We start from the raw sequence: 27918 nt of genomic DNA on the forward strand, positions 1-27918 counted from the left end.
CATGTTCATATTTTCCTTGTTTTGAGAAGGTTGGAATTGCCGAACAGCCGTCTCTGATTCACAGGTTTGGAATTCATCTCTTTGGAATGTGATGGAAGTGTTCTGTAATTTCTCTCAGACAGGGTTCTCAACTGCATGTTATGTAAACCTGACAGGCATTCTGGCTATACTGGTAGCTTAGTCTCTAATGACACCCTATTCCTCTATACTGGTAGCTTAGTCTCTAATGACACCCTATTCCTCTATACTGGTAGCTTAGTCTCTAATGACACCCTATTCCTCTATACTGGTAGCTTAGTCTCTAATGACACCCTATTCCTCTATACTGGTAGCTTAGTCTCTAATGACACCCTATTCCTCTATACTGGTAGCTTAGTCTCTAATGACACCCTATTCCTCTATACTGGTAGCTTAGTCTCTAATGACACCCTATTCCTCTATACTGGTAGCTTAGTCTCTAATGACACCCTATTCCTCTATACTGGTAGCTTAGTCTCTAATGACACCCTATTCCTCTATACTGGTAGCTTAGTCTCTAATGACACCCTATTCCTCTATACTGGTAGCTTAGTCTCTAATGACACCCTATTCCTCTATACTGGTAGCTTAGTCTCTAATGACACCCTATTCCACTATACTGGTAGCTTAGTCTCTAATGACACCATATTCCTCTATACTGGTAGCTTAGTCTCTAATGACACCCTATTCCTCTATACTGGTAGCTTAGTCTCTAATGACACCCTATTCCTCTATACTGGTAGCTTAGTCTCTAATGACACCCTATTCCTCTATACTGGTAGCTTAGTCTCTAATGACACCCTATTCCTCTATACTGGTAGCTTAGTCTCTAATGACACCCTATTCCTCTATACTGGTAGCTTAGTCTCTAATGACACCCTATTCCTCTATACTGGTAGCTTAGTCTCTAATGACACCCTATTCCTCTATACTGGTAGCTTAGTCTCTAATGACACCCTATTCCTCTATACTGGTAGCTTAGTCTCTAATGACACCCTATTCCTCTACACTGGTAGCTTAGTCTCTAATGACACCCTATTCCTCTATACTGGTAGCTTAGTCTCTAATGACACCCTATTCCTCTATACTTGTAGCTTAGTCTCTAATGACACCCTATTCCTCTATACTGGTAGCTTAGTCTCTAACGACACCCTATTCCTCTATAATGGTAGCTTAGTCTCTAATGACACCCTATTCCTCTATACTGGTAGCTTAGTCTCTAATGACACCCTATTCCTCTATACTGGTAGCTTAGTCTCTAATGACACCCTATTCCTCTATACTGGTAGCTTAGTCTCTAATGACACCCTATTCCTCTATACTGGTAGCTTAGTCTCTAATGACACCCTATTCCTCTATACTGGTAGCTTAGTCTCTAATGACACCCTATTCCTCTATACTGGTAGCTTAGTCTCTAATGACACCCTATTCCTCTTGCAGTGCACTTCACTACACAAGGCACTGATGAAAAGTAGTGCACTACACAGGGAATAGGTTGTGATTTGAGAGAGAGAGAGAGAGAGAGTGAGAGAGAGAGAGAGAGAGAGAGAGAGAGAGAGAGAGAGATGTGAGCCATTGGAGCCAGCTGCTAACAGTGGTCCCAGAGGAATAATTTCTCTGCTCTATTCCACACTGCTTAGCACATGAAGGCAGTGTGTGTGTGTCACCCCAAGTGAGCCCGACTGGCCCAGAGGCTATAGCCTGAAATTCAACAGTATGAAACAAATCTCACATTTTTAACTGCAGGATTTTCCACATTTCTGGCGTGTAGTGTCAGTGTTTTACATGTGTGTGCTTACTACTCTCTCTGGCTTCAAAATCTGTAGTCTAGTGGAGCTCTTGTAATCACATCTCTCTGCTGTCACCACCTTCACACTGATCACTCTATAGGACAGCACCTTAAATATACAGTTAGTATACAGGGGGAATATACAGTGTATACAGTTAGTATACAGGGAGAATATACAGTTAGTATACAGGGGGAATATACAGTTAGTATACAGGGGGAATGTACAGTTAGGATACAGGGGGAATATACAGTTAGGATACAGGGGGAATGTACAGTTAGTATACAGGGGGAATATACAGTTAGTATACAGGGGGAATATACAGTTAGTATACAGTTAGTATACAGGGGGAATATACAGTTAGTATACAGGGGGAATATACAGTTAGTATACAGGGGGAATATACAGTTAGTATACAGGGGAAATATACAGTTAGTATACAGGGGGAATATACAGTTAGTATACAGTTAGTATACAGGGGGAACATACAGTTAGTATACAGGGGGAATATACAGTTAGTATACAGGGGGAATATACAGTTAGTATACAGGGGAAATATACAGTTAGTATACAGGGGGAATATACAGTTAGGATACAGGGGGAATGTACAGTTAGTATACAGGGGGAATATACAGTTAGTATACAGGGGGAATATACAGTTAGTATACAGAGGGAATGTACAGTTAGTATACAGGGGGAATATACAGTTAGGATACAGGGGGAATGTACAGTTAGTATACAGGGGGAATATACAGTTAGGATACAGGGGGAATGTACAGTTAGGATACAGGGGGAATATACAGTTAGGATACAGGGGGAATGTACAGTTAGGATACAGGGGGAATATACAGTTAGGATACAGGGGGAATGTACAGTTAGGATACAGGGGGAATATACAGTTAGTATACAGGGGGAATGTACAGTTAGGATACAGGGGGAATATACAGTTAGTATACAGGGGAAATATACAGTTAGTATACAGGGGGAATATACAGTTAGGATACAGGGGGAATGTACAGTTAGTATACAGGGGGAATATACAGTTAGTATACAGGGGGAATATACAGTTAGTATACAGTTAGTATACAGGGGGAATATACAGTTAGTATACAGGGGGAATATACAGTTAGTATACAGGGGGAATATACAGTTAGTATACAGGGGAAATATACAGTTAGTATACAGGGGGAATATACAGTTAGTATACAGTTAGTATACAGGGGGAATATACAGTTAGTATACAGGGGGAATGTACAGTTAGTATACAGGGGGAATATACAGTTAGTATACAGGGGGAATATACAGTTAGTATACAGAGGGAATGTACAGTTAGTATACAGGGGGAATATACAGTTAGGATACAGGGGGAATGTACAGTTAGTATACAGGGGGAATATACAGTTAGTATACAGAGGGAATGTACAGTGTATACAGTTATTATACAGGGGGAATATACAGTTAGTATACAGGGGGAATGTACAGTTAGTATACAGGGGGAATATACAGTTAGTATACAGGGGGAATGTACAGTTAGTATACAGGGGGAATATACAGTGTATACAGTTAGTATACAGGGGGAATATACAGTTAGTATACAGGGGGAATGTACAGTTAGTATACAGGGGGAATGTACAGTTAGTATACAGGGGGAATATACAGTTAGTATACAGGGGGAATGTACAGTTAGTATACAGGGGGAATGTACAGTTAGTATACAGGGGGAATATACAGTTAGTATACAGTTAGTATACAGTTAGTATACAGTTAGTATACAGGGGGAATACACAGTTAGTATACTGTTAGTATACAGGGGGAATATACAGTTAGTATACAGTTAGTATACAGGGGGAATGTACAGTTAGTATACAGAGGGAATGTACAGTTAGTATACAGGGGGAATATACAGTTAGTATACAGGGGGAATGTAGAGTTAGTATACAGGGAGAATGTACAGTTAGTATACAGGGGGAATGTAGAGTTAGTATACAGGGAGAATGTACAGTTAGTATACAGGGGGAATATACAGTTAGTATACAGGGGGAATATACAGTTAGTATACAGGGGGAATGTACAGTTAGTATACAGGGGGAATATACAGTTAGTATACAGGGGGAATATACAGTTAGTATACAGTTAGTATACAGTTAGTATACAGTTAGTATACAGGGGGAATACACAGTTAGTATACTGTTAGTATACAGGGGGAATATACAGTTAGTATACAGTTAGTATACAGGGGGAATGTACAGTTAGTATACAGAGGGAATGTACAGTTAGTATACAGGGGGAATATACAGTTAGTATACAGGGGGAATGTAGAGTTAGTATACAGGGAGAATGTACAGTTAGTATACAGGGGGAATGTAGAGTTAGTATACAGGGAGAATGTACAGTTAGTATACAGGGGGAATATACAGTTAGTATACAGGGGGAATGTACAGTTAGTATACAGGGGGAATGTAGAGTTAGTATACAGGGAGAATTTACAGTTAGTATACAGTTAGTATACAGGGGGAATGTAGAGTTAGTATACAGAGGGAATGTACAGTTAGTATACAGGGGGAATGTACAGTGTATACAGTTAGTATACAAGGGGAATATATACCATCTCCCCAGGGAGACTGTAAACCAATATGTACTTTTCTTTAATTGAAAATACTCAATGGCTAAATGACTTGATTACTGCCTAGATGAAGTAGAAAGAGATGGAGAGAGAGAGGGAAAGCAAAGCGAGAGAGAGAGAGCTGGGATCTTGCTGGGGCTCTGAACAGGACTGGGCTGTGGGCCAAGTATTGTGAGGGTCAGAGTTTTCCAGATGCTTGTTTTTACGTTATAGAGGCAGTTTCTCTCTGTGACCTAGATAAAGAGTTGTTCCAGGCAGACTACTTTGCAGACCCCTGCCAAATCTCACAGCGCCTGGATAGGTATTTAACATATCAGCGAACCACATCACATGATGTAGAAATCTGATGCCCGACTGCACAGTCACTGACATGGCACACAACCATTGATTGATGCAAGGCAACGACTACAATATTGTCGGCTTGGAATACGACCAATGTCTGACCAATCTCAGCGTTATAGAGGCTGGGTGGGTGATGTTCAGAATGAATCTGTGTGGTTGTGAAAGTGAATCACAGCCCCTGGAGTTTGTAGTTCTATGTGTGACTGCGTGGTGTCTGATACACTGCTCACACTACTACTAGTCCATGTGGTTGACCAGCAGATAAACAATGTAGGACAAATGGAGGTAAAAGCTTTGTTTTTACCAGATAAAGAGAGTTTAACTGCTCTCATTAATCCTTCTCATTTCTGGATGCCCTGCTCTGTTTTAACATGGAGCGGTAATAATCTGAGCAATAATCCATCTTGAGAGAGGGAGATGTATTTGTAATGCTTGGTAATGTGATTGTAATGGGTTTGTAATGAAATGAGTTTATGTTTATTAGTAGAGTTAAGCCCAGGCACGCTATAACCATGGGGTATATAAGAATCCTTTTACTTTCCAAACTGACATCTGGACCAAGAAACATGCCATTCATTAACGTTTAAAATGACTTCTGGTACAAAAACACAAAAGCCGACAAGGTGGAAAACCTGTCAATGTGCCCCTGAGCAAGGCCCTTAACCCTAATTGATCCATGGTCTCCGTTGATCATGGCAGACCCTGGCTGTGACCCCATTCTCCGAGGGTGTCTATGGGATAGTTGGGATATGCAAATAACACATTTCCAACTCACACATTCAAATGAATACACACTTGTACATGTATGAAATAGGACAAATACACACACTCACACACACACACACACCCCCTCACACCCCCCCCCTCCCCCCACACACACACACACACACACACACTCACTCACTCACACACACACACACACACACACACACACACACACACACACACACACACACACACACACACACACACACACACACTCACCACACACACACACTCACACACACACACTATATAGCCTTCACTGTCACAGCTCCAGTTGAAGTTGTGTTTGTTGATGGGCAGTAGGTCTGAATGTCTGTGATGGAGGTTAGCTGCTCCAGTGAAAGTCTGAGTGGTAGAGAGGCCTGGACATGCAGACCATAAGGACTGAACCAGACCAGACAAGAGAGAGAGACTGAACCAAACCAGACCAGTGAGAGAGACTGAACCAGACCAGAGAGAGAGAGACTGAACCAGACCAGACCAGAGAGAGAGAGACTGAACCAGACCAGACCAGAGAGAGAGACTGAACCAGACCAGACCAGAGAGAGAGACTGAACCAGACCAGACCAGTGAGAGAGACTGAACCAGACCAGAGAGAGAGACTGAACCAGACCAGACCAGAGAGAGAGAGACTGAACCAGACCAGACCAGAGAGAGAGACTGAACCAGACCAGAGAGAGAGACTGAACCAGACCAGAGAGACTGAACCAGACCAGAGAGAGAGACTTAACCAGACCAAAGAGAGAGACTGAACCAGACCAGACCAGAGAGAGAGACTGAACCAGACCAGAGAGAGACACTGAACCAGACCAGACCAGAGAGAGAGACTGAACCAGACCAGACCAGAGAGAGGGAGACTGAACCAGACCAGAGAGAGAGAGAGAGAGACTGAACCAGACCAGACCAGAGAGAGAGACTGAACCAGACCAGACCAGAGAGAGACTGAACCAGACCTGACCAGACCAGAGAGAGAGAATGAACCAGACCAGACCAGCCCAGAGAGAGAAACTGAACCAGACCAGACCAGAGAGAGAGACTGAACCAGACCAGACCAGAGAGAGAGACTGAACCAGACCAGAGAGAGAGAGACTGAACCAGACCAGAGAGAGACACTGAACCAGACCAGAGAGAGAGAGACTGAACCAGACCAGAAAGAGAGACTGAACCAGACCAGACCAGAGAGAGAGAGACTGAACCAGACCAGACCAGAGAGAGAGACTGAACCAGACCAGACCAGAGAGAGAGACTGAACCAGACCAGAGAGAGACTGAACCAGACCAGAGAGAGAGAGAGACTGAACCAGACCAGACCAGAGTGAGAGACTGAACCAGACCAGAGAGAGAGACTAAACCAGACCAGACCAGAGAGAGAACACTGAACCAGACCAGAGAGAGAGAGACTGAACCAGACCAGACCAGAGAGAGAGACTGAACCAGACCAGACCAGAGAGAGAGACTGAACCAGACCAGAGAGAGAGACTGAACCAGACCAGAGAGAGAGAGAGACTGAACCAGACCAGACCAGAGAGAGAGACTGAACCAGACCAGAGAGAGACACTGAACCAGACCAGACCAGAGAGAGAGACTGAACCAGACCAGACCAGAGCGAGAGAGACTGAACCAGACCAGAGAGAGAGACTGAACCTGTCCAGACCAGAGAGAGAGACTGAACCAGACCAGAGAGAGAGACTGAACCAGGCCAGAGAGAGAGAGACTGAACCAGACCAGAGAGAGACACTGAACCAGACCAGAGAGAGCGAGACTGAACCAGACCAGACCAGAGAGAGAGACTGAACCAGACCAGACCAGAGAGAGAGACTGAACCAGACCAGAGAGAGAGACTGAACCAGACCAGAGAGAGAGACTGAACCAGACCAGAGAGAGAGACTGAACCAGACCAGAGAGAGAGAGACTGAACCAGACCAGACCAGAGAGAGAGACTGAACCAGACCAGAGAGAGAGACTGAACCAGACCAGAGAGAGAGACTGAACCAGACCAGAGAGAGAGAGAGACTGAACCAGACCAGACCAGAGAGAGAGACTGAACCAGACCAGAGAGAGAGACTGAACCAGACCAGACCAGAGAGAGAGACTGAACCAGACCAGAGAGAGAGAGAGACTGAACCAGACCAGACCAGAGAGAGAGACTGAACCAGACCAGAGAGAGACACTGAACCAGACCAGAGAGAGAGACTGAACCAGACCAGAGACAGAGAGAGACTGAACCAGACCAGAGAGAGACACTGAACCAGACCAGAGAGAGAGAGACTGAACCAGACCAGACCAGAGAGAGAGAGACTGAACCAGACCAGACCAGAGAGAGAGACTGAACCAGACCAGACCAGAGAGAGAGACTGAACCAGACCAGAGAGAGACTGAACCAGACCAGAGAGAGAGAGAGACTGAACCAGACCAGACCAGAGTGAGAGACTGAACCAGACCAGAGAGAGAGACTAAACCAGACCAGACCAGAGAGAGAACACTGAACCAGACCAGAGAGAGAGAGACTGAACCAGACCAGACCAGAGAGAGAGACTGAACCAGACCAGACCAGAGAGAGAGACTGAACCAGACCAGAGAGAGAGACTGAACCAGACCAGAGAGAGAGAGAGACTGAACCAGACCAGACCAGAGAGAGAGACTGAACCAGACCAGAGAGAGACACTGAACCAGACCAGACCAGAGAGAGAGACTGAACCAGACCAGACCAGAGCGAGAGAGACTGAACCAGACCAGAGAGAGAGACTGAACCAGTCCAGACCAGAGAGAGAGACTGAACCAGACCAGAGAGAGAGACTGAACCAGGCCAGAGAGAGAGAGACTGAACCAGACCAGAGAGAGACACTGAACCAGACCAGAGAGAGCAAGACTGAACCAGACCAGACCAGAGAGAGAGACTGAACCAAACCAGACCAGAGAGAGAGACTGAACCAGACCAGAGAGAGACACTGAACCAGACCAGACCAGAGAGAGAGACTGAACCAGACCAGACCAGAGCGAGAGAGACTGAACCAAACCAGAGAGAGAGACTGAACCAGTCCAGACCAGAGAGAGAGAGACTGAACCAGACCAGACCAGAGAGAGAGACTGAACCAAACCAGACCAGAGAGAGAGACTGAACCAGACCAGAGAGAGAGACTGAACCAGACCAGAGAGAGAGACTGAACCAGACCAGAGAGAGAGACTGAACCAGACCAGAGAGAGAGAGACTGAACCAGACCAGACCAGAGAGAGAGACTGAACCAGACCAGAGAGAGAGACTGAACCAGACCAGAGAGAGAGACTGAACCAGACCAGAGAGAGAGAGAGACTGAACCAGACCAGACCAGAGAGAGAGACTGAACCAGACCAGAGAGAGAGACTGAACCAGACCAGACCAGAGAGAGAGACTGAACCAGACCAGAGAGAGAGAGAGACTGAACCAGACCAGACCAGAGAGAGAGACTGAACCAGACCAGAGAGAGACACTGAACCAGACCAGAGAGAGAGACTGAACCAGACCAGAGAGAGAGAGACTGAACCAGACCAGAGAGAGACACTGAACCAGACCAGAGAGAGAGAGACTGAACCAGACCAGACCAGAGAGAGAGAGACTGAACCAGACCAGACCAGAGAGAGAGTCTGAACCAGACCAGAGAGAGAGACTGAACCAGACCAGAGAGAGACTGAACCAGACCAGAGAGAGAGACTGAACTAGACCAGAGAGAGAGAGAGACTGAACCAGACCAGAGAGAGAGACTGAACCAGACCAGACCAGAGAGAGAGACTGAACCAGAGCAGAGAGAGAGAGAGACTGAACCAGACCAGACCAGAGAGAGAGACTGAACCAGACCAGAGAGAGAGACTGAACAAGACCAGACCAGAGAGAGACTGAACCAGACCAGAGAGAGAGAGAGAGACTGAACCAGACCAGAGAGAGACTGAACTAGGCCAGACCAGAGAGAGAGACTGAACCAGACCAGAGAGACTGAACCAGACCAGAGAGAGACTGAACTAGACCAGAGAGAGAGACTGAACCAGACCAGAGAGAGAGAGAGACTGAACAAGACCAGACCAGAGAGAGAGACTGAACCAGACCAGAGAGACTGAACCAGACCAGAGAGAGACTGAACTAGACCAGAGAGAGAGACTGAACCAGTCCAGACCAGAGAGAGAGACTGAACCAGACCAGAGAGAGAGACTGAACCAGGCCAGAGAGAGAGAGACTGAACCAGACCAGACCAGAGAGAGAGACTGAACCAGACCAGAGAGAGACACTGAACCAGACCAGACCAGAGAGAGAGACTGAACCAGACCAGACCAGAGCGAGAGAGACTGAACCAGACCAGAGAGAGAGACTGAACCAGTCCAGACCAGAGAGAGAGACTGAACCAGACCAGAGAGAGAGACTGAACCAGGCCAGAGAGAGAGAGACTGAACCAGACCAGAGAGAGACACTGAACCAGACCAGAGAGAGCGAGACTGAACCAGACCAGACCAGAGAGAGAGACTGAACCAAACCAGACCAGAGAGAGAGACTGAACCAGACCAGAGAGAGACACTGAACCAGACCAGACCAGAGAGAGAGACTGAACCAGACCAGACTAGAGCGAGAGAGACTGAACCAGACCAGAGAGAGAGACTGAACCAGTCCAGACCAGAGAGAGAGACTGAACCAGACCAGAGAGAGAGACTGAACCAGGCCAGAGAGAGAGAGACTGAACCAGACCAGAGAGAGACACTGAACCAGACCAGAGAGAGAGAGACTGAACCAGACCAGACCAGAGAGAGAGACTGAACCAAACCAGACCAGAGAGAGAGACTGAACCAGACCAGAGAGAGAGACTGAACCAGACCAGAGAGAGAGACTGAACCAGACCAGAGAGAGAGACTGAACCAGACCAGAGAGAGAGAGAGACTGAACCAGACCAGACCAGAGAGAGAGACTGAACCAGACCAGAGAGAGAGACTGAACCAGACCAGAGAGAGAGACTGAACCAGACCAGAGAGAGAGAGAGACTGAACCAGACCAGACCAGAGAGAGAGACTGAACCAGACCAGAGAGAGAGACTGAACCAGACCAGACCAGAGAGAGAGACTGAACCAGACCAGAGAGAGAGAGAGACTGAACCAGACCAGACCAGAGAGAGAGACTGAACCAGACCAGAGAGAGACACTGAACCAGACCAGAGAGAGAGACTGAACCAGACCAGAGAGAGAGAGACTGAACCAGACCAGAGAGAGACACTGAACCAGACCAGAGAGAGAGAGACTGAACCAGACCAGACCAGAGAGAGAGAGACTGAACCAGACCAGACCAGAGAGAGAGTCTGAACCAGACCAGAGAGAGAGACTGAACCAGACCAGAGAGAGACTGAACCAGACCAGAGAGAGAGACTGAACTAGACCAGAGAGAGAGAGAGACTGAACCAGACCAGAGAGAGAGACTGAACCAGACCAGACCAGAGAGAGAGACTGAACCAGAGCAGAGAGAGATAGAGACTGAACCAGACCAGAGAGAGACACTGAACCAGACCAGAGAGAGAGAGACTGAACCAGACCAGACCAGAGAGAGAGACTGAACCAAACCAGACCAGAGAGAGAGACTGAACCAGACCAGAGAGAGAGACTGAACCAGACCAGAGAGAGAGACTGAACCAGACCAGAGAGAGAGACTGAACCAGACCAGAGAGAGAGAGACTGAACCAGACCAGACCAGAGAGAGAGACTGAACCAGACCAGAGAGAGAGACTGAACCAGACCAGAGAGAGAGACTGAACCAGACCAGAGAGAGAGAGAGACTGAACCAGACCAGACCAGAGAGAGAGACTGAACCAGACCAGAGAGAGAGACTGAACCAGACCAGACCAGAGAGAGAGACTGAACCAGACCAGAGAGAGAGAGAGACTGAACCAGACCAGACCAGAGAGAGAGACTGAACCAGACCAGAGAGAGACACTGAACCAGACCAGAGAGAGAGACTGAACCAGACCAGAGAGAGAGAGACTGAACCAGACCAGAGAGAGACACTGAACCAGACCAGAGAGAGAGAGACTGAACCAGACCAGACCAGAGAGAGAGAGACTGAACCAGACCAGACCAGAGAGAGAGTCTGAACCAGACCAGAGAGAGAGACTGAACCAGACCAGAGAGAGACTGAACCAGACCAGAGAGAGAGACTGAACTAGACCAGAGAGAGAGAGAGAGACTGAACCAGACCAGAGAGAGAGACTGAACCAGACCAGACCAGAGAGAGAGACTGAACCAGAGCAGAGAGAGAGAGAGACTGAACCAGACCAGACCAGAGAGAGAGACTGAACCAGACCAGAGAGAGAGACTGAACCAGACCAGACCAGAGAGAGACTGAACCAGACCAGAGAGAGAGAGAGAGACTGAACCAGACCAGAGAGAGACTGAACTAGGCCAGACCAGAGAGAGAGACTGAACCAGACCAGAGAGACTGAACCAGACCAGAGAGAGACTGAACTAGACCAGAGAGAGAGACTGAACCAGACCAGAGAGAGAGAGAGACTGAACAAGACCAGACCAGAGAGAGAGACTGAACCAGACCAGAGAGACTGAACCAGACCAGAGAGAGACTGAACTAGACCAGAGAGAGAGACTGAACCAGTCCAGACCAGAGAGAGAGACTGAACCAGACCAGAGAGAGAGACTGAACCAGGCCAGAGAGAGAGAGACTGAACCAGACCAGACCAGAGAGAGAGACTGAACCAGACCAGAGAGAGACACTGAACCAGACCAGACCAGAGAGAGAGACTGAACCAGACCAGACCAGAGCGAGAGAGACTGAACCAGACCAGAGAGAGAGACTGAACCAGTCCAGACCAGAGAGAGAGACTGAACCAGACCAGAGAGAGAGACTGAACCAGGCCAGAGAGAGAGAGACTGAACCAGACCAGAGAGAGACACTGAACCAGACCAGAGAGAGCGAGACTGAACCAGACCAGACCAGAGAGAGAGACTGAACCAAACCAGACCAGAGAGAGAGACTGAACCAGACCAGAGAGAGACACTGAACCAGACCAGACCAGAGAGAGAGACTGAACCAGACCAGACCAGAGCGAGAGAGACTGAACCAGACCAGAGAGAGAGACTGAACCAGTCCAGACCAGAGAGAGAGACTGAACCAGACCAGAGAGAGAGACTGAACCAGGCCAGAGAGAGAGAGACTGAACCAGACCAGAGAGAGACACTGAACCAGACCAGAGAGAGAGAGACTGAACCAGACCAGACCAGAGAGAGAGACTGAACCAAACCAGACCAGAGAGAGAGACTGAACCAGACCAGAGAGAGAGACTGAACCAGACCAGAGAGAGAGACTGAACCAGACCAGAGAGAGAGAGAGACTGAACCAGACCAGACCAGAGAGAGAGACTGAACCAGACCAGAGAGAGAGACTGAACCAGACCAGAGAGAGAGACTGAACCAGACCAGAGAGAGAGAGAGACTGAACCAGACCAGACCAGAGAGAGAGACTGAACCAGACCAGAGAGAGAGACTGAACCAGACCAGACCAGAGAGAGAGACTGAACCAGACCAGAGAGAGAGAGAGACTGAACCAGACCAGACCAGAGAGAGAGACTGAACCAGACCAGAGAGAGACACTGAACCAGACCAGAGAGAGAGACTGAACCAGACCAGAGAGAGAGAGACTGAACCAGACCAGAGAGAGACACTGAACCAGACCAGAGAGAGAGAGACTGAACCAGACCAGACCAGAGAGAGAGAGACTGAACCAGACCAGACCAGAGAGAGAGTCTGAACCAGACCAGAGAGAGAGACTGAACCAGACCAGAGAGAGACTGAACCAGACCAGAGAGAGAGACTGAACTAGACCAGAGAGAGAGAGAGACTGAACCAGACCAGAGAGAGAGACTGAACCAGACCAGACCAGAGAGAGAGACTGAACCAGAGCAGAGAGAGATAGAGACTGAACCAGACCAGACCAGAGAGAGAGACTGAACCAGACCAGAGAGAGAGACTGAACCAGACCAGACCAGAGAGAGACTGAACCAGACCAGAGAGAGAGAGAGAGACTGAACCAGACCAGAGAGAGACTTAACTAGGCCAGACCAGAGAGAGAGACTGAACCAGACCAGAGAGACTGAACCAGACCAGAGAGAGACTGAACTAGACCAGAGAGAGAGACTGAACCAGACCAGAGAGAGAGAGAGACTGAACAAGACCAGACCAGAGAGAGAGACTGAACCAGACCAGAGAGACTGAACCAGACCAGAGAGAGACTGAACTAGACCAGAGCGAGAGAGAGACTGAACCAGATCAGACCAGAGAGAGAGACAGAACCAGACCAGAGAGAGAGACTGAACCAGACCAGAGAGAGACTGAACTAGACCAGAGAGAGATACTGAACCAGACCAGACCAGAGAGAGAGACTGAACCAGACCAGAGAGAGAGACTGAACCAGACCAGAGAGAGAGAGATACCGAACCAGACCAGACCAGAGAGAGAGACTGAACCAGACCAGAGAGAGAGACTGAACCAGACCAGACCAGAGAGAGACTGAACCAGACCAGAGAGAGAGAGAGACTGAACCAGACCAGAGAGAGACTGAACTAGACCAGAGAGACTGAACCAGACCAGACCAGAGAGAGAGACTGAACCAGACCAGAGAGACTGAAACAGACCAGAGAGAGACTGAACTAGACCAGAGAGAGAGACTGAACCAGGCCAGAAAGAGAGAGAGACTGAACCAGACCAGACCAGAGAGAGAGACTGAACCAGACCAGAGAGACTGAACCAGACCAGAGAGAGACTGAACCAGACCAGAGAGACTGAACCAGACCAGAGAGAGAGACTGAACCAGACCAGAGAGAGAGAGACTGAACCAGACCAGAGAGAGAGACTGAACCAGACCAGAGAGAGAGACTGAACCAGACCAGAGAGAGAGAGAGACCGAACCAGACCAGACCAGAGAGAGAGACTGGACCAGACCAGAGAGAGAGACTGAACCAGACCAGACCAGAGAGAGACTGAACCAGACCAGAGAGAGAGAGAGAGACTGAACCAGACCAGAGAGAGACTGAACTAGACCAGAGAGACTGAACCAGACCAGACCAGAGAGAGAGACTGAACCAGACCAGAGAGACTGAACCAGACCAGAGAGAGAGACTGAACCAGGCCAGAGAGAGAGAGAGACTGAACCTGACCAGAGAGACTGAACCAGACCAGAGAGAGACTGAACCAGACCAGAGAGACTGAACCAGACCAGAGAGAGAGAGACTGAACCAGACCAGAGAGAGAGAGACTGAACCAGACCAGAGAGAGAGACTGAACCAGACCAGAGAGACTGAACCAGACCAGAGAGAGACTGAACTAGACCAAAGACTGAACCAGACCAGAGAGAGAGAGACTGAACCAGACCAGAGAGAGAGAGACTGAACCAGACCAGAGAGAGAGACTGAACCAGACCAGAGAGACTAAACAAGACCAGAGAGACTGAATCAGAAGGAAAAAGAGAGAGGATGAGAGTGAGATAGATAGAGTGAGATAGAGAGAGATAGAGAGAGATAGAGAGAGATAGAGTGAGATAGAGTGAGATAGAGAGAGATAGAGAGAGATAGAGAGAGATAGAGAGAGATATAGTGAGATAGAGAGAGATAGAGAGAGATAGAGAGAGATAGAGTGAGATAGAGATCGATAGAGAGAGATAGAGTGAGATAGAGAGAGATAGAGAGAGATAGAGTGAGATAGAGAGAGATAGAGAGAGATAGAGAGAGAAAGAGAGAGATAGAGAGAGATAGAGAGAGATAGAGTGAGATAGAGAGAGATAGAGTGAGATAGAGAGAGATAGAGAGAGATAGAGAGAGATTAGAGTGAGAGTGAGATAGAGAGAGATAGAGAGAGATAGAGAGAGATAGAGAGAGATAGAGTGAGATAGAGAGAGATAGAGAGCAGTTGAGTGAGATAGAGAGAGATAGAGAGAGATAGAGTGAGATAGAGAGCAGTTGAGTGAGATAGAGAGAGATAGATAGAGAGAGATAGAGTGAGATAGAGAGAGATAGAGTGAGATAGAGTGAGATAGAGAGCAGTTGAGTGAGATAGAGTGAGATAGAGAGAGATAGAGTGAGATAGAGAGCAGTTGAGTGAGATAGAGAGAGATAGAGAGAGATAGAGAGAGATAGAGAGAGATAGAGTGAGATAGAGTGAGATAGAGAGCAGTTGAGTGAGATAGAGTGAGATAGAGAGAGATAGAGTGAGATAGAGAGAGATAGAGAGCAGTTGAGTGAGATAGAGAGAGATAGAGTGAGATAGAGAGAGATAGAGAGAGATAGAGAGAGATAGAGTGAGATAGAGAGAGATAGAGTGAGATAGAGAGAGATAGAGAGAGATAGAGTGAGATAGAGTGAGATAGAGAGAGATAGAGTGAGATAGAGAGAGATAGAGAGAGATAGAGTGAGATAGAGTGAGATAGAGAGAGATAGAGAGAGATAGAGAGAGAAAGAGTGAGATAGAGAGCAGTTGAGTGAGATAGAGAGAGATAGAGTGAGATAGAGAGAGATAGAGTGAGATAGAGAGAGATAGAGAGAGATAGAGTGAGATAGAGAGAGATAGAGTGAGATAGAGAGCAGTTGAGTGAGATAGAGAGAGATAGAGAGAGATAGAGTGAGATAGAGAGCAGTTGAGTGAGATAGAGAGAGATAGAGAGAGATAGAGTGAGATAGAGAGAGATAGAGAGAGATAGAGAGAGATAGAGTGAGATAGAGAGAGATAGAGAGAGATAGAGTGAGATAGAGAGAGATAGAGTGAGATAGAGAGAGATAGAGAGAGATAGAGAGAGATAGAGTGAGATAGAGAGCAGTTGAGTGAGATAGAGAGAGATAGAGAGAGATAGAGAGAGATAGAGTGAGATAGAGAGCAGTTGAGTGAGATAGAGAGAGATAGAGAGAGATAGAGAGAGATAGAGTGAGATAGAGAGAGATAGAGAGAGATAGAGTGAGATAGGGAGAGATAGAGAGAGATAGATAGAGATAGAGAGAGATAGAGAGCAGTTGAGTGAGATAGAGAGAGATAGAGAGAGATAGAGAGAGATAGAGAGAGATAGAGAGAGATAGAGTGAGATAGAGAGAGATAGAGAGAGATAGAGTGAGATAGAGAGAGATAGAGTGAGATAGAGAGAGATAGAGAGAGATAGAGTGAGATAGAGAGCAGTTGAGTGAGATAGAGAGAGATAGAGAGAGATAGAGAGAGATAGAGTGAGATAGAGAGAGATAGAGAGAGATAGAGTGAGATAGGGAGAGATAGAGAGAGATAGATAGAGATAGAGAGAGATAGAGAGCAGTTGAGTGAGATAGAGAGAGATAGAGAGAGATAGAGAGAGATAGAGTGAGATAGAGAGAGATAGAGAGAGATAGAGAGAGATAGAGTGAGATAGAGAGAGATAGAGAGCAGTTGAGTGAGATAGAGAGAGATAGAGAGAGATAGAGTGAGATAGAGAGCAGTTGAGTGAGATAGAGAGAGATAGAGAGAGATAGAGAGAGATAGAGAGAGATAGAGTGAGATAGAGAGAGATAGAGTGAGATAGAGTGAGATAGAGAGCAGTTGAGTGAGATAGAGTGAGATAGAGAGAGATAGAGTGAGATAGAGAGCAGTTGAGTGAGATAGAGAGAGATAGAGAGAGATAGAAAGAGATAGAGAGAGATAGAGAGAGATAGAGAGAGATAGAGAGAGATAGAGTGAGATAGAGTGAGATAGAGAGCAGTTGAGTGAGATAGAGTGAGATAGAGAGAGATAGAGTGAGATAGAGAGAGATAGAGAGCAGTTGAGTGAGATAGAGAGAGATAGAGTGAGATAGAGAGAGATAGAGAGAGATAGAGAGAGATAGAGTGAGATAGAGAGAGATAGAGAGAGATAGAGAGAGATAGAGAGAGATAGAGAGCAGTTGAGTGAGATAGAGAGAGATAGAGAGAGATAGAGAGAGATAGAGAGAGATAGAGTGAGATAGAGAGAGATAGAGAGAGATAGAGAGCAGTTGAGTGAGATAGAGAGAGATAGAGAGAGATAGAGTGAGATAGAGAGCAGTTGAGTGGGATAGAGAGAGATAGAGAGAGATAGAGAGAGATAGAGAGAGATAGAGTGAGATAGAGAGAGATAGAGTGAGATAGAGTGAGATAGAGAGAGATAGAGTGAGATAGAGAGCAGTTGAGTGAGATAGAGAGAGATAGAGTGAGATAGAGAGCAGTTGAGTGAGATAGAGAGAGATAGAGAGAGCTAGAGAGAGATAGAGTGAGATAGAGTGAGATAGAGAGAGATAGAGAGAGATAGAGAGAGAAAGAGTGAGATAGAGAGCAGTTGAGTGAGATAGAGAGAGATAGAGTGAGATAGAGAGAGCTAGAGATAGATAGAGAGAGATAGAGAGAGATAGAGAGAGATAGAGTGAGATAGAGAGAGATAGAGTGAGATAGAGAGAGATAGAGTGAGATAGAGAGCAGTTGAGTGAGATAGAGAGAGATAGAGAGAGATAGAGTGAGATAGAGAGAGATAGAGAGAGATAGAGAGAGATAGAGTGAGATAGAGAGCAGTTGAGTGAGATAGAGAGAGATAGAGAGAGATAGAGAGAGATAGAGTGAGATAGAGAGAGATAGAGAGAGATAGAGAGAGATAGAGTGAGATAGAGAGAGATAGAGAGAGATAGAGTGAGATAGAGAGAGATAGAGTGAGATAGAGAGAGATAGAGAGAGATAGAGAGAGATAGAGTGAGATAGAGTGAGATAGAGAGCAGTTGAGTGAGATAGAGAGAGATAGAGAGAGATAGAAAGAGATAGAGAGAGATAGAGAGAGATAGAGTGAGATAGAGTGAGATAGAGAGCAGTTGAGTGAGATAGAGTGAGATAGAGAGAGATAGAGAGCAGTTGAGTGAGATAGAGAGCAGTTGAGTGAGATAGAGAGAGATAGAGTGAGATAGAGAGAGATAGAGAGAGATAGAGAGAGATAGAGTGAGATAGAGAGAGATAGAGTGAGATAGAGAGAGATAGAGAGAGATAGAGAGAGATAGAGAGCAGTTGAGTGAGATAGAGAGAGATAGAGAGAGATAGAGAGAGATAGAGTGAGATAGAGAGAGATAGAGAGAGATAGAGTGAGATAGAGAGCAGTTGAGTGAGATAGAGAGAGATAGAGAGAGATAGAGTGAGATAGAGAGCAGTTGAGTGAGATAGAGAGAGATAGAGAGAGATAGAGAGAGATAGAGTGAGATAGAGAGAGATAGAGTGAGATAGAGTGAGATAGAGAGAGATAGAGTGAGATAGAGAGCAGTTGAGTGAGATAGAGTGAGATAGAGAGAGATAGAGTGAGATAGAGAGCAGTTGAGTGAGATAGAGAGAGATAGAGAGAGATAGAGAGAGCTAGAGAGAGATAGAGTGAGATAGAGAGAGATAGAGAGAGATAGAGAGAGATAGAGAGAGATAGAGTGAGATAGAGTGAGATAGAGAGCAGTTGAGTGAGATAGAGAGAGATAGAGAGAGATAGAGAGAGCTAGAGAGAGATAGAGTGAGATAGAGAGAGATAGAGAGAGATAGAGAGAGATAGAGAGAGATAGAGTGAGATAGAGTGAGATAGAGTGAGATAGAGAGCAGTTGAGTGAGATAGAGTGAGATAGAGAGAGATAGAGTGAGATAGAGAGAGATAGAGAGCCAGGACCAGGACCACAAGGACCCAGGACCACAAATACAAATTCAATCTAGACACTGTTGCCCTAGAGCACACAAAAAACTATACATACCTTGGCCTAAACATCAGCGCCACAGGTAACTTCCACAAAGCTGTGAACGATCTGAGAGACAAGGCAAGAAGGGCATTCTATGCCATCAAAAGAAACATAAATTTCAACATACCAATTAGGATTTGGCTAAAAATACTTGAATCAGTCATAGAGCCCATTGCCCTTTATGGTTGTGAGGTCTGGGGTCCGCTCACCAACCAAGACTTCACAAAATGGGACAAACACCAAATTGAGACTCTGCACGCAGAATTCTGCAAAAATATCCTCCGTGTACAACGTAGAACACCAAATAATGCATGCAGAGCAGAATTAGGCCGATACCCACTAATTATCAAAATCCAGAAAAGAGCCGTTAAATTCTACAACCACCTAAAAGGAAGTGATTCACAAACCTTCCATAACAAAGCCATCACCTACAGAGAGATGAACCTGGAGAAGAGTCCCCTAAGCAAGCTGGTCCTGGGGCTCTGTTCACAAACACAAACACACCCTACAGAGCCCCAGGACAACAGCACAATTAGACCCAACCAAATCATGAGAAAACAAAAAGATAATTACTTGACACATTGGAAAGAATTAACAAAAAGACAGAGCAAACTAGAATGCTATTTGGCCCTAAACAGAGAGTACACAGCGGCAGAATACCTGACCACTGTGACTGACCCAAAATTAAGGAAAGCTTTGACTATGTACAGACTCAGTGAGCATAGCCTTGCTATTGAGAAAGGCCGCCGTAGGCAGACATGGCTCTCAAGAGAAGACAGGCTATGTGCTCACTGCCCACAAAATGAGGTGGAAACTGAGCTGCACTTCCTAACCTCCTGCCCAATGTATGACCATATTAGAGAGACATATTTCCCTCAGATTACACAGATCCACAAAGAATTCGAAAACAAATCCAAATTTGAAAAACTCCCATATCTACTGGGTGAAATTCCACAGTGTGCCATCACAGCAGCAAGATTTGTGACCTGTTGCCACGAGAAAAGGGCAACCAGTGAAGAACACACACCATTGTAAATACAACCCATATTTATGCTTATTTATTTTATCTTGTGTCCTTTAACCATTTGTACATTGTTAAAACACTGTATATATATATATAATATGACATTTGTAATGTCTTTACTGTTTTGAAACCTCTGTATGTGTAATGTTTACTGTTAATTTTTGTTGTTTTTCACTTTATATTTTCACTTTGTATGTTGTCTACCTCACTTGCTTTGGCAATGTTAACACATGTTTCCCATGCCAATAAAGCCCTTGAATTGAATTGAATTGAGAGCAGTTGAGTGAGATCGAGAGAGATAGAGTAAAATAGAGAGAGATAGAGTGAGATAGAGAGCAGTTGAGTGAGATAGAGAGAGATAGAGAGAGATAGAGAGAGATAGAGTGAGATAGAGAGCAGTTGAGTGAGATAGAGAGAGATAGAGAGAGATAGAGAGAGATAGAGAGAGATAGAGTGAGATAGAGAGAGATAGAGAGAGATAGAGTGAGATAGAGAGAGATAGAGAGAGATAGAGAGAGATAGAGTGAGATAGAGAACAGTTGAGTGAGATAGAGAGAGATAGAGAGAGATAGAGAGAGATAGAGAGCAGTTGAGTGAGATAGAGAGAGATAGAGAGAGATAGAGAGAGATAGAGAGAGATAGAGTGAGATAGAGAGCAGTTGAGTGAGATAGAGAGAGATAGAGAGAGATAGAGAGAGATAGAGAGCAGTTGAGTGAGATAGAGAGAGATAGAGAGAGATAGAGAGAGATAGAGTGAGATAGAGAACAGCACACAAAAAACTATACATACCTTGGCCTAAACATCAGTGCCACAGGTAACTTCCACAAAGCTGTGAACGATCTGAGAGACAAGGCAAGAAGGGCATTCTATGCCATCAAAAGAAACATAAATTTCAACATACCAATTAGGATTTGGCTAAAAATACTTGAATCAGTCATAGAGCCCATTGCCCTTTATGGTTGTGAGGTCTGGGGTCCGCTCACCAACCAAGACTTCACAAAATGGGACAAACACCAAATTGAGACTCTGCACGCAGAATTCTGCAAAAATATCCTCCGTGTACAACGTAGAACACCAAATAATGCATGCAGAGCAGAATTAGGCCGATACCCACTAATTATCAAAATCCAGAAAAGAGCCGTTAAATTCTACAACCACCTAAAAGGAAGTGATTCACAAACCTTCCATAACAAAGCCATCACCTACAGAGAGATGAACCTGGAGAAGAGTCCCCTAAGCAAGCTGGTCCTGGGGCTCTGTTCACAAACACAAACACACCCTACAGAGCCCCAGGACAACAGCACAATTAGACCCAACCAAATCATGAGAAAACAAAAAGATAATTACTTGACACATTGGAAAGAATTAACAAAAAAACAGAGCAAACTAGAATGCTATTTGGCCCTAAACAGAGAGTACACAGCGGCAGAATACCTGACCACTGTGACTGACCCAAAATTAAGGAAAGCTTTGACTATGTACAGACTCAGTGAGCATAGCCTTGCTATTGAGAAAGGCCGCCGTAGGCAGACATGGCTCTCAAGAGAAGACAGGCTATGTGCTCACTGCCCACAAAATGAGGTGGAAACTGAGCTGCACTTCCTAACCTCCTGCCCAATGTATGACCATATTAGAGAGACATATTTCCCTCAGATTACACAGATCCACAAAGAATTCGAAAACAAATCCAAATTTGAAAAACTCCCATATCTACTGGGTGAAATTCCACAGTGTGCCATCACAGCAGCAAGATTTGTGACCTGTTGCCACGAGAAAAGGGCAACCAGTGAAGAACACACACCATTGTAAATACAACCCATATTTATGCTTATTTATTTTATCTTGTGTCCTTTAACCATTTGTACATTGTTAAAACACTGTATATATATATATAATATGACATTTGTAATGTCTTTACTGTTTTGAAACCTCTGTATGTGTAATGTTTACTGTTAATTTTTGTTGTTTTTCACTTTATATTTTCACTTTGTATGTTGTCTACCTCACTTGCTTTGGCAATGTTAACACATGTTTCCCATGCCAATAAAGCCCTTGAATTGAATTGAATTGAATTGAAATTGAATTGAACAGTTGAGTGAGATAGAGAGAGATAGAGAGAGATAGAGAGAGATAGAGAGCAGTTGAGTGAGATAGAGAGAGATAGAGAGAGATAGAGAGAGATAGATAGAGATAGAGAGAGATAGAGAGCAGTTGAGTGAGATAGAGAGAGATAGAGAGAGATAGAGAGAGATAGAGTGAGATAGAGAGAGATAGAGAGAGATAGAGAGAGATAGAGTGAGATAGAGAGAGATAGAGAGCAGTTGAGTGAGATAGAGAGAGATAGAGAGAGATAGAGTGAGATAGAGAGCAGTTGAGTGAGATAGAGAGAGATAGAGAGAGATAGAGAGAGATAGAGAGAGATAGAGTGAGATAGAGAGAGATAGAGTGAGATAGAGTGAGATAGAGAGCAGTTGAGTGAGATAGAGTGAGATAGAGAGAGATAGAGTGAGATAGAGAGCAGTTGAGTGAGATAGAGAGAGATAGAGAGAGATAGAGAGAGATAGAGAGAGATAGAGTGAGATAGAGTGAGATAGAGAGCAGTTGAGTGAGATAGAGTGAGATAGAGAGAGATAGAGTGAGATAGAGAGAGATAGAGAGCAGTTGAGTGAGATAGAGAGAGATAGAGTGAGATAGAGAGAGATAGAGAGAGATAGAGAGAGATAGAGAGAGATAGAGTGAGATAGAGAGAGCTAGAGAGAGATAGAGAGAGATAGAGAGAGATAGAGAGAGATAGAGAGCAGTTGAGTGAGATAGAGAGAGATAGAGAGAGATAGAGAGAGATAGAGAGAGATAGAGAGAGATAGAGTGAGATAGAGAGCAGTTGAGTGAGATAGAGAGAGATAGAGAGAGATAGAGTGAGATAGAGAGCAGTTGAGTGAGATAGAGAGAGATAGAGAGAGATAGAGAGAGATAGAGAGCAGTTGAGTGAGATAGAGAGAGATAGGGAGAGATAGAGAGAGATAGAGAGAGATAGAGTGAGATAGAGAGAGATAGAGTGAGATAGAGAGAGATAGAGTGAGATAGAGAGCAGTTGAGTGAGATAGAGTGAGATAGAGAGAGATAGAGTGAGATAGAGAGCAGTTGAGTGAGATAGAGAGAGATAGAGAGAGATAGAGAGAGATAGAGTGAGATAGAGAGAGATAGAGAGAGATAGAGAGAGATAGAGTGAGATAGAGTGAGATAGAGAGCAGTTGAGTGAGATAGAGTGAGATAAAGAGAGATAGAGTGAGATAGAGAGAGATAGAGAGCAGTTGAGTGAGATAGAGAGAGATAGAGTAAAATAGAGAGAGATAGAGTGAGATAGAGAGCAGTTGAGTGAGATAGAGAGAGATAGAGAGAGATAGAGTGAGATAGAGAGCAGTTGAGTGAGATAGAGAGAGATAGAGAGAGATAGAGAGAGATAGAGAGCAGTTGAGTGAGATAGAGAGAGATAGAGAGAGATAGAGAGAGATAGAGAGAGATAGAGTGAGATAGAGAGCAGTTGAGTGAGATAGAGAGAGATAGAGAGAGATAGAGAGCAGTTGAGTGAGATAGAGAGAGATAGGGAGAGATAGAGAGAGATAGAGAGAGATAGAGTGAGATAGAGAGAGATAGAGTGAGATAGAGAGAGATAGAGTGAGATAGAGAGAGATAGAGAGAGATAGAGTGAGATAGAGAGAGATAGAGTGAGATAGAGAGAGATAGAGTGAGATAGAGAGAGATAGAGAGAGATAGAGAGAGATAGAGTGAGATAGAGAGCAGTTGAGAGAGATAGAGTGAGATAGAGAGAGATAGAGAGAGATAGAGAGAGATAGAGAGAGATAGAGAGCAGTTGAGTGAGATAGAGAGAGATAGAGTGAGAGAGTGAGATAGAGAGCAGTTGAGTGAGATAGAGAGAGATAGAGAGCAGTTGAGTGAGATAGAGAGAGATAGAGTGAGATAGAGAGCAGTTGAGTGAGATAGAGAGAGATAGAGAGAGATAGAGTGAGATAGAGAGAGATAGAGTGAGATAGAGAGAGATAGAGTGAGATAGAGAGCAGTTGAGTGAGATAGAGAGAGATAGAGAGAGATAGAGAGAGATAGAGAGAGATAGAGTGAGATAGAGTGAGATAGAGAGAGATAGAGTGAGATAGAGAGAGATAGAGTGAGATAGAGAGCAGTTGAGTGAGATAGAGAGAGATAGAGAGAGATAGAGAGAGATAGAGAGAGATAGAGTGAGATAGAGAGAGATAGAGAGAGATAGAGAGAGATAGAGAGAGATAGAGAGCAGTAGAGTGATAGGGTTATTTTCTGGTTCTGTAGCAGCAGTATATTTCTCTCATTTCATCATTGATTTCATCAGAGGCCGATGTGGGCTGGCTTCAGTGTATGTCTCTGAGTAGATAAACCAGGACACACCGACCAGTCAACCAAACATCAACCTAACAATAACCTTACATCAACCTAACAATAACCACACAATAACACACGACACATCAGTCAACCAAACACAAACAACTTGTAAACCTTTCACAAGTGAGTTCCATACTAACTCTCATCTTTCTCTCTCTGTAGATATTAATGAGTGTGAGATTGGGGCCCATAATTGTGACAGACATGCCTCATGTACCAACACGGCTGGTAGCTTCAAGTGTAGCTGTGCTCCGGGATGGATTGGAGACGGGATCAAATGCACAGGTAGGAACAACTTATGACCAGCTATGACCAGCTATAACCAGCTATGAACAGCAATGAACTGCCATGAACAGGGAGGAACAGGTAGGAACAACCTATAAACCACTATGACCAGCTATAACCAGCTATGAACAGCAATTAACTGCCATGAACATGGAGGAACAGGTAGGAACAACCTATAAACCACTATGACCAGCTATAACCAGCTATAACCAGCTATGAACAGCAATGAACTGCCATGAACAGGGAGGAACAGGTAGGAACAACCTATAAACCACTATGACCAGCTATAACCAGCTATGAACAGCAATGAACTGCCATGAACGGGTAGGAACAACCTATAAACCGCTATGACCAGCTATAACCAGCTGTGACCAGCTATAACCAGCTATGACCAGCTATAACCAGCTATGACCAGCTGTGACCAGCTATAAACAGCTATAACCAGCTATGGCCAGCTATAACCAGCTGTGACCAGCTATGACCACTTATGACTTGTAGTAACCAATAACCACCAACTTTGGTATTAACTACTGTATCTGAAACGTTTTAGAAATGTCTACCAGAATACCAGTTATAAACGATTGTTGTTATAAACAACAATATTCAGTTATCTGTACCAGTTTTAGATGTTCTATCAACCCAGCTACATCTAATACTATCTATACCCGTTATGAATGGTTTATCAAGCATCAATAATCAACCAGCTGTGTGTGTTTCAGACCTGGATGAGTGTTCCAACGGGACCCACATGTGCAGCAACAACGCAGACTGTCTGAACACCATGGGATCATACCGCTGCCACTGCAAGGATGGATTCTCTGGGGACGGATTCTACTGCTCAGGTCACAGGGTCACACGGACTCATGTTCAAATATTTCCCTTGACTGTAGATCTCAGTACCTGCTTATTATTCTCAGTGAAGTGATTTGTAATGATGTGTTTATGTGTTCTGGTACAGACAGCGATGAGTGTGCAGATAACGTGAACCTGTGTGAGAGCGGTAACTGCCTGAATGTTCCTGGAGGCTACCGTTGTGAATGTGACATGGGTTTCATCCCAACCCCGGACGGAAAGGCCTGCGAGGGTAAGACAGCTACTGACACCCTAACAACACTGTGTCTATTTCTGCCATGTGTACATTTAAATCACAATATTATCTGTCTAACAGTTACATGCTGTTAAAGAAGGCTGTTTTGGAATAGTCGATATGTTTATAGTTTATATATAGTTTACAGTTGTGCTTTATTAAAGAGAAAGGAGAGGTTTCTATTGCCAATAAAACACAGGGCTGGAATGAGATACATGCTCAAACTGGCCTCCTTATGTTTAACTTTACACTTCTCGAACCAATAATTAAACAAATTAACTGCAGCACACTGGTATTCTGTCAGCATGAGTGTGTGTGTGTGTCCCTTAGTGTGTGTGTGTCCCTTAATGTGTGTGTCCCTTAGTGTGTGTGTGTCCCTTAGTGTGTGTGTGTGTCCCTTAATGTGTGTGTCCCTTAGAGTGTGTGTCCCTGAGAGTGTGTGTCTCCCTTAGTGTGTGTGTGTGTGTCCCTTAGTGTGTGTGTGTGTCCCTTAGTGTATGTGTGTGTCCCTTAATGTGTGTGTCCCTTAGTGTGTGTGTCCCTTAGAGTGCGTGTGTGTCCCTTAGTGTGTGTGTCCCTTAGTGTGTGTGTGTGTGTCCCTTAGTGTGTGTATGTGTCTCTTAGAGTGTGTGTGTACGTGTGTGTGTGTGTCTCTTAGAGTGTGTGTGTACATGTGTGTGTGTATCCCTTAGTATGCGCGTGTGTCTCTTAGTGTGTGTGTGTGTCCCTTAGTGTGTGTTTGTCTCTTTGAGTGTGTGTGTGTGTGTGTGTGTGTGTGTGTGTGTGTGTGTGTGTGTGTGTGTGTGTGTGTGTGTGTGTGTGTGTGTGTCAAGGTACACTCCGTCCCAGGACCATTCATCCTTCCCAGCTGGACTCCCTCTCTAACCGCTCTCTGTCTCCCTCTCTCTCTCCCTCCCTCCCACAGACATAGACGAGTGTACCTTTGCCGATATCTGTGTGAATGGAAGGTGTCAGAACATTCCGGGGCTGTTCAGGTGTCAGTGTAGCATCGGCTACGAGCTGGACAGGAGCGGAGGCAACTGCACTGGTAAACCACACACACCTGTTAACATAGGCAGACACACATAGCACAGTCTTCTCTGTGTGATAACACACCCTGTCACCCCAGTGTAGCTCTCCTCAGAGAACCTGTATGGGTCAGGATATATACAGTGGGGCAAAAAAGTATTTAGTCAGCCACCAATTGTGCAAGTTCTCCCACTTAAAAAGATGAGAGAGGCCTGTAATGTTCATCATAGGTACACTTCAACTTTGACAGACAAAATTAGAAAAAAAATCCAGAAAATCAATCACATTGTAGGATTTTTTATGAATTTATTTCCAAATTATGGTGGAAAATAAGTATTTGGTCACCTACAAACAAGCAAGATTTCTGGCTCTCACAGACCTGTAACTTCTTCTTTAAGAGGCTCCTCTGTCTTCCACTCGTTACCTGTATTAATGGCACCTGTTTGAACTTGTTATCAGTATAAAAGACACCTGTCCACAACCTCAAACAGTCACACTCCAAACTCCACTATGGCCAAGACCAAAGAGCTGTCAAAGGACACCAGAAACAAAATTGGAGACCTGCACCAGGCTGGGAAGACTGAATCTGCAATAGGTAAGCAGCTTGGTTTGAAGAAATCAACTGTGGGAGCAATTATTAGGAAATGGAAAAGACATACAAGACCACTGATCTCCCTCGATCTGGGGCAAGATCTTACCCCGTGGGGTCAAAATGATCACAAGAACGGTGAGCAAAAATCCCAGAACCACATGGGGGGACCTAGTGAATGACCTGCAGAGAGCTGGGACCAAAGTAACAAAGCCTAC

At 45.1% G+C, this 27918-nt stretch overlaps 1 protein-coding gene across 4 annotated transcripts in view; it reads left to right on the top strand.

Moving 5' to 3' along the window:
* The window catches only part of LOC110526764 (fibrillin-1), a 151353-nt gene that overhangs the window by 80885 nt on the left and 42550 nt on the right, over window positions 1-27918 (top strand). For 3 of the 4 annotated variants that reach the window (XM_036981025.1, XM_036981024.1, XM_036981026.1), the window contains 4 exons: window positions 24873-24995; window positions 25715-25837; window positions 25954-26079; window positions 27008-27130. The exons of the other annotated variant lie outside the window; for it this stretch is intronic. In XM_036981025.1, the coding sequence (XP_036836920.1) occupies window positions 24873-24995; window positions 25715-25837; window positions 25954-26079; window positions 27008-27130 (495 nt within the window). The remainder of the gene's footprint in view (window positions 1-24872; window positions 24996-25714; window positions 25838-25953; window positions 26080-27007; window positions 27131-27918) is intronic. 4 annotated transcript variants of the gene reach the window in all.

This window comes from Oncorhynchus mykiss, chromosome 6 (assembly GCF_013265735.2).
Source record: "Oncorhynchus mykiss isolate Arlee chromosome 6, USDA_OmykA_1.1, whole genome shotgun sequence".
Lineage (NCBI taxonomy): Eukaryota > Metazoa > Chordata > Actinopteri > Salmoniformes > Salmonidae > Oncorhynchus > Oncorhynchus mykiss.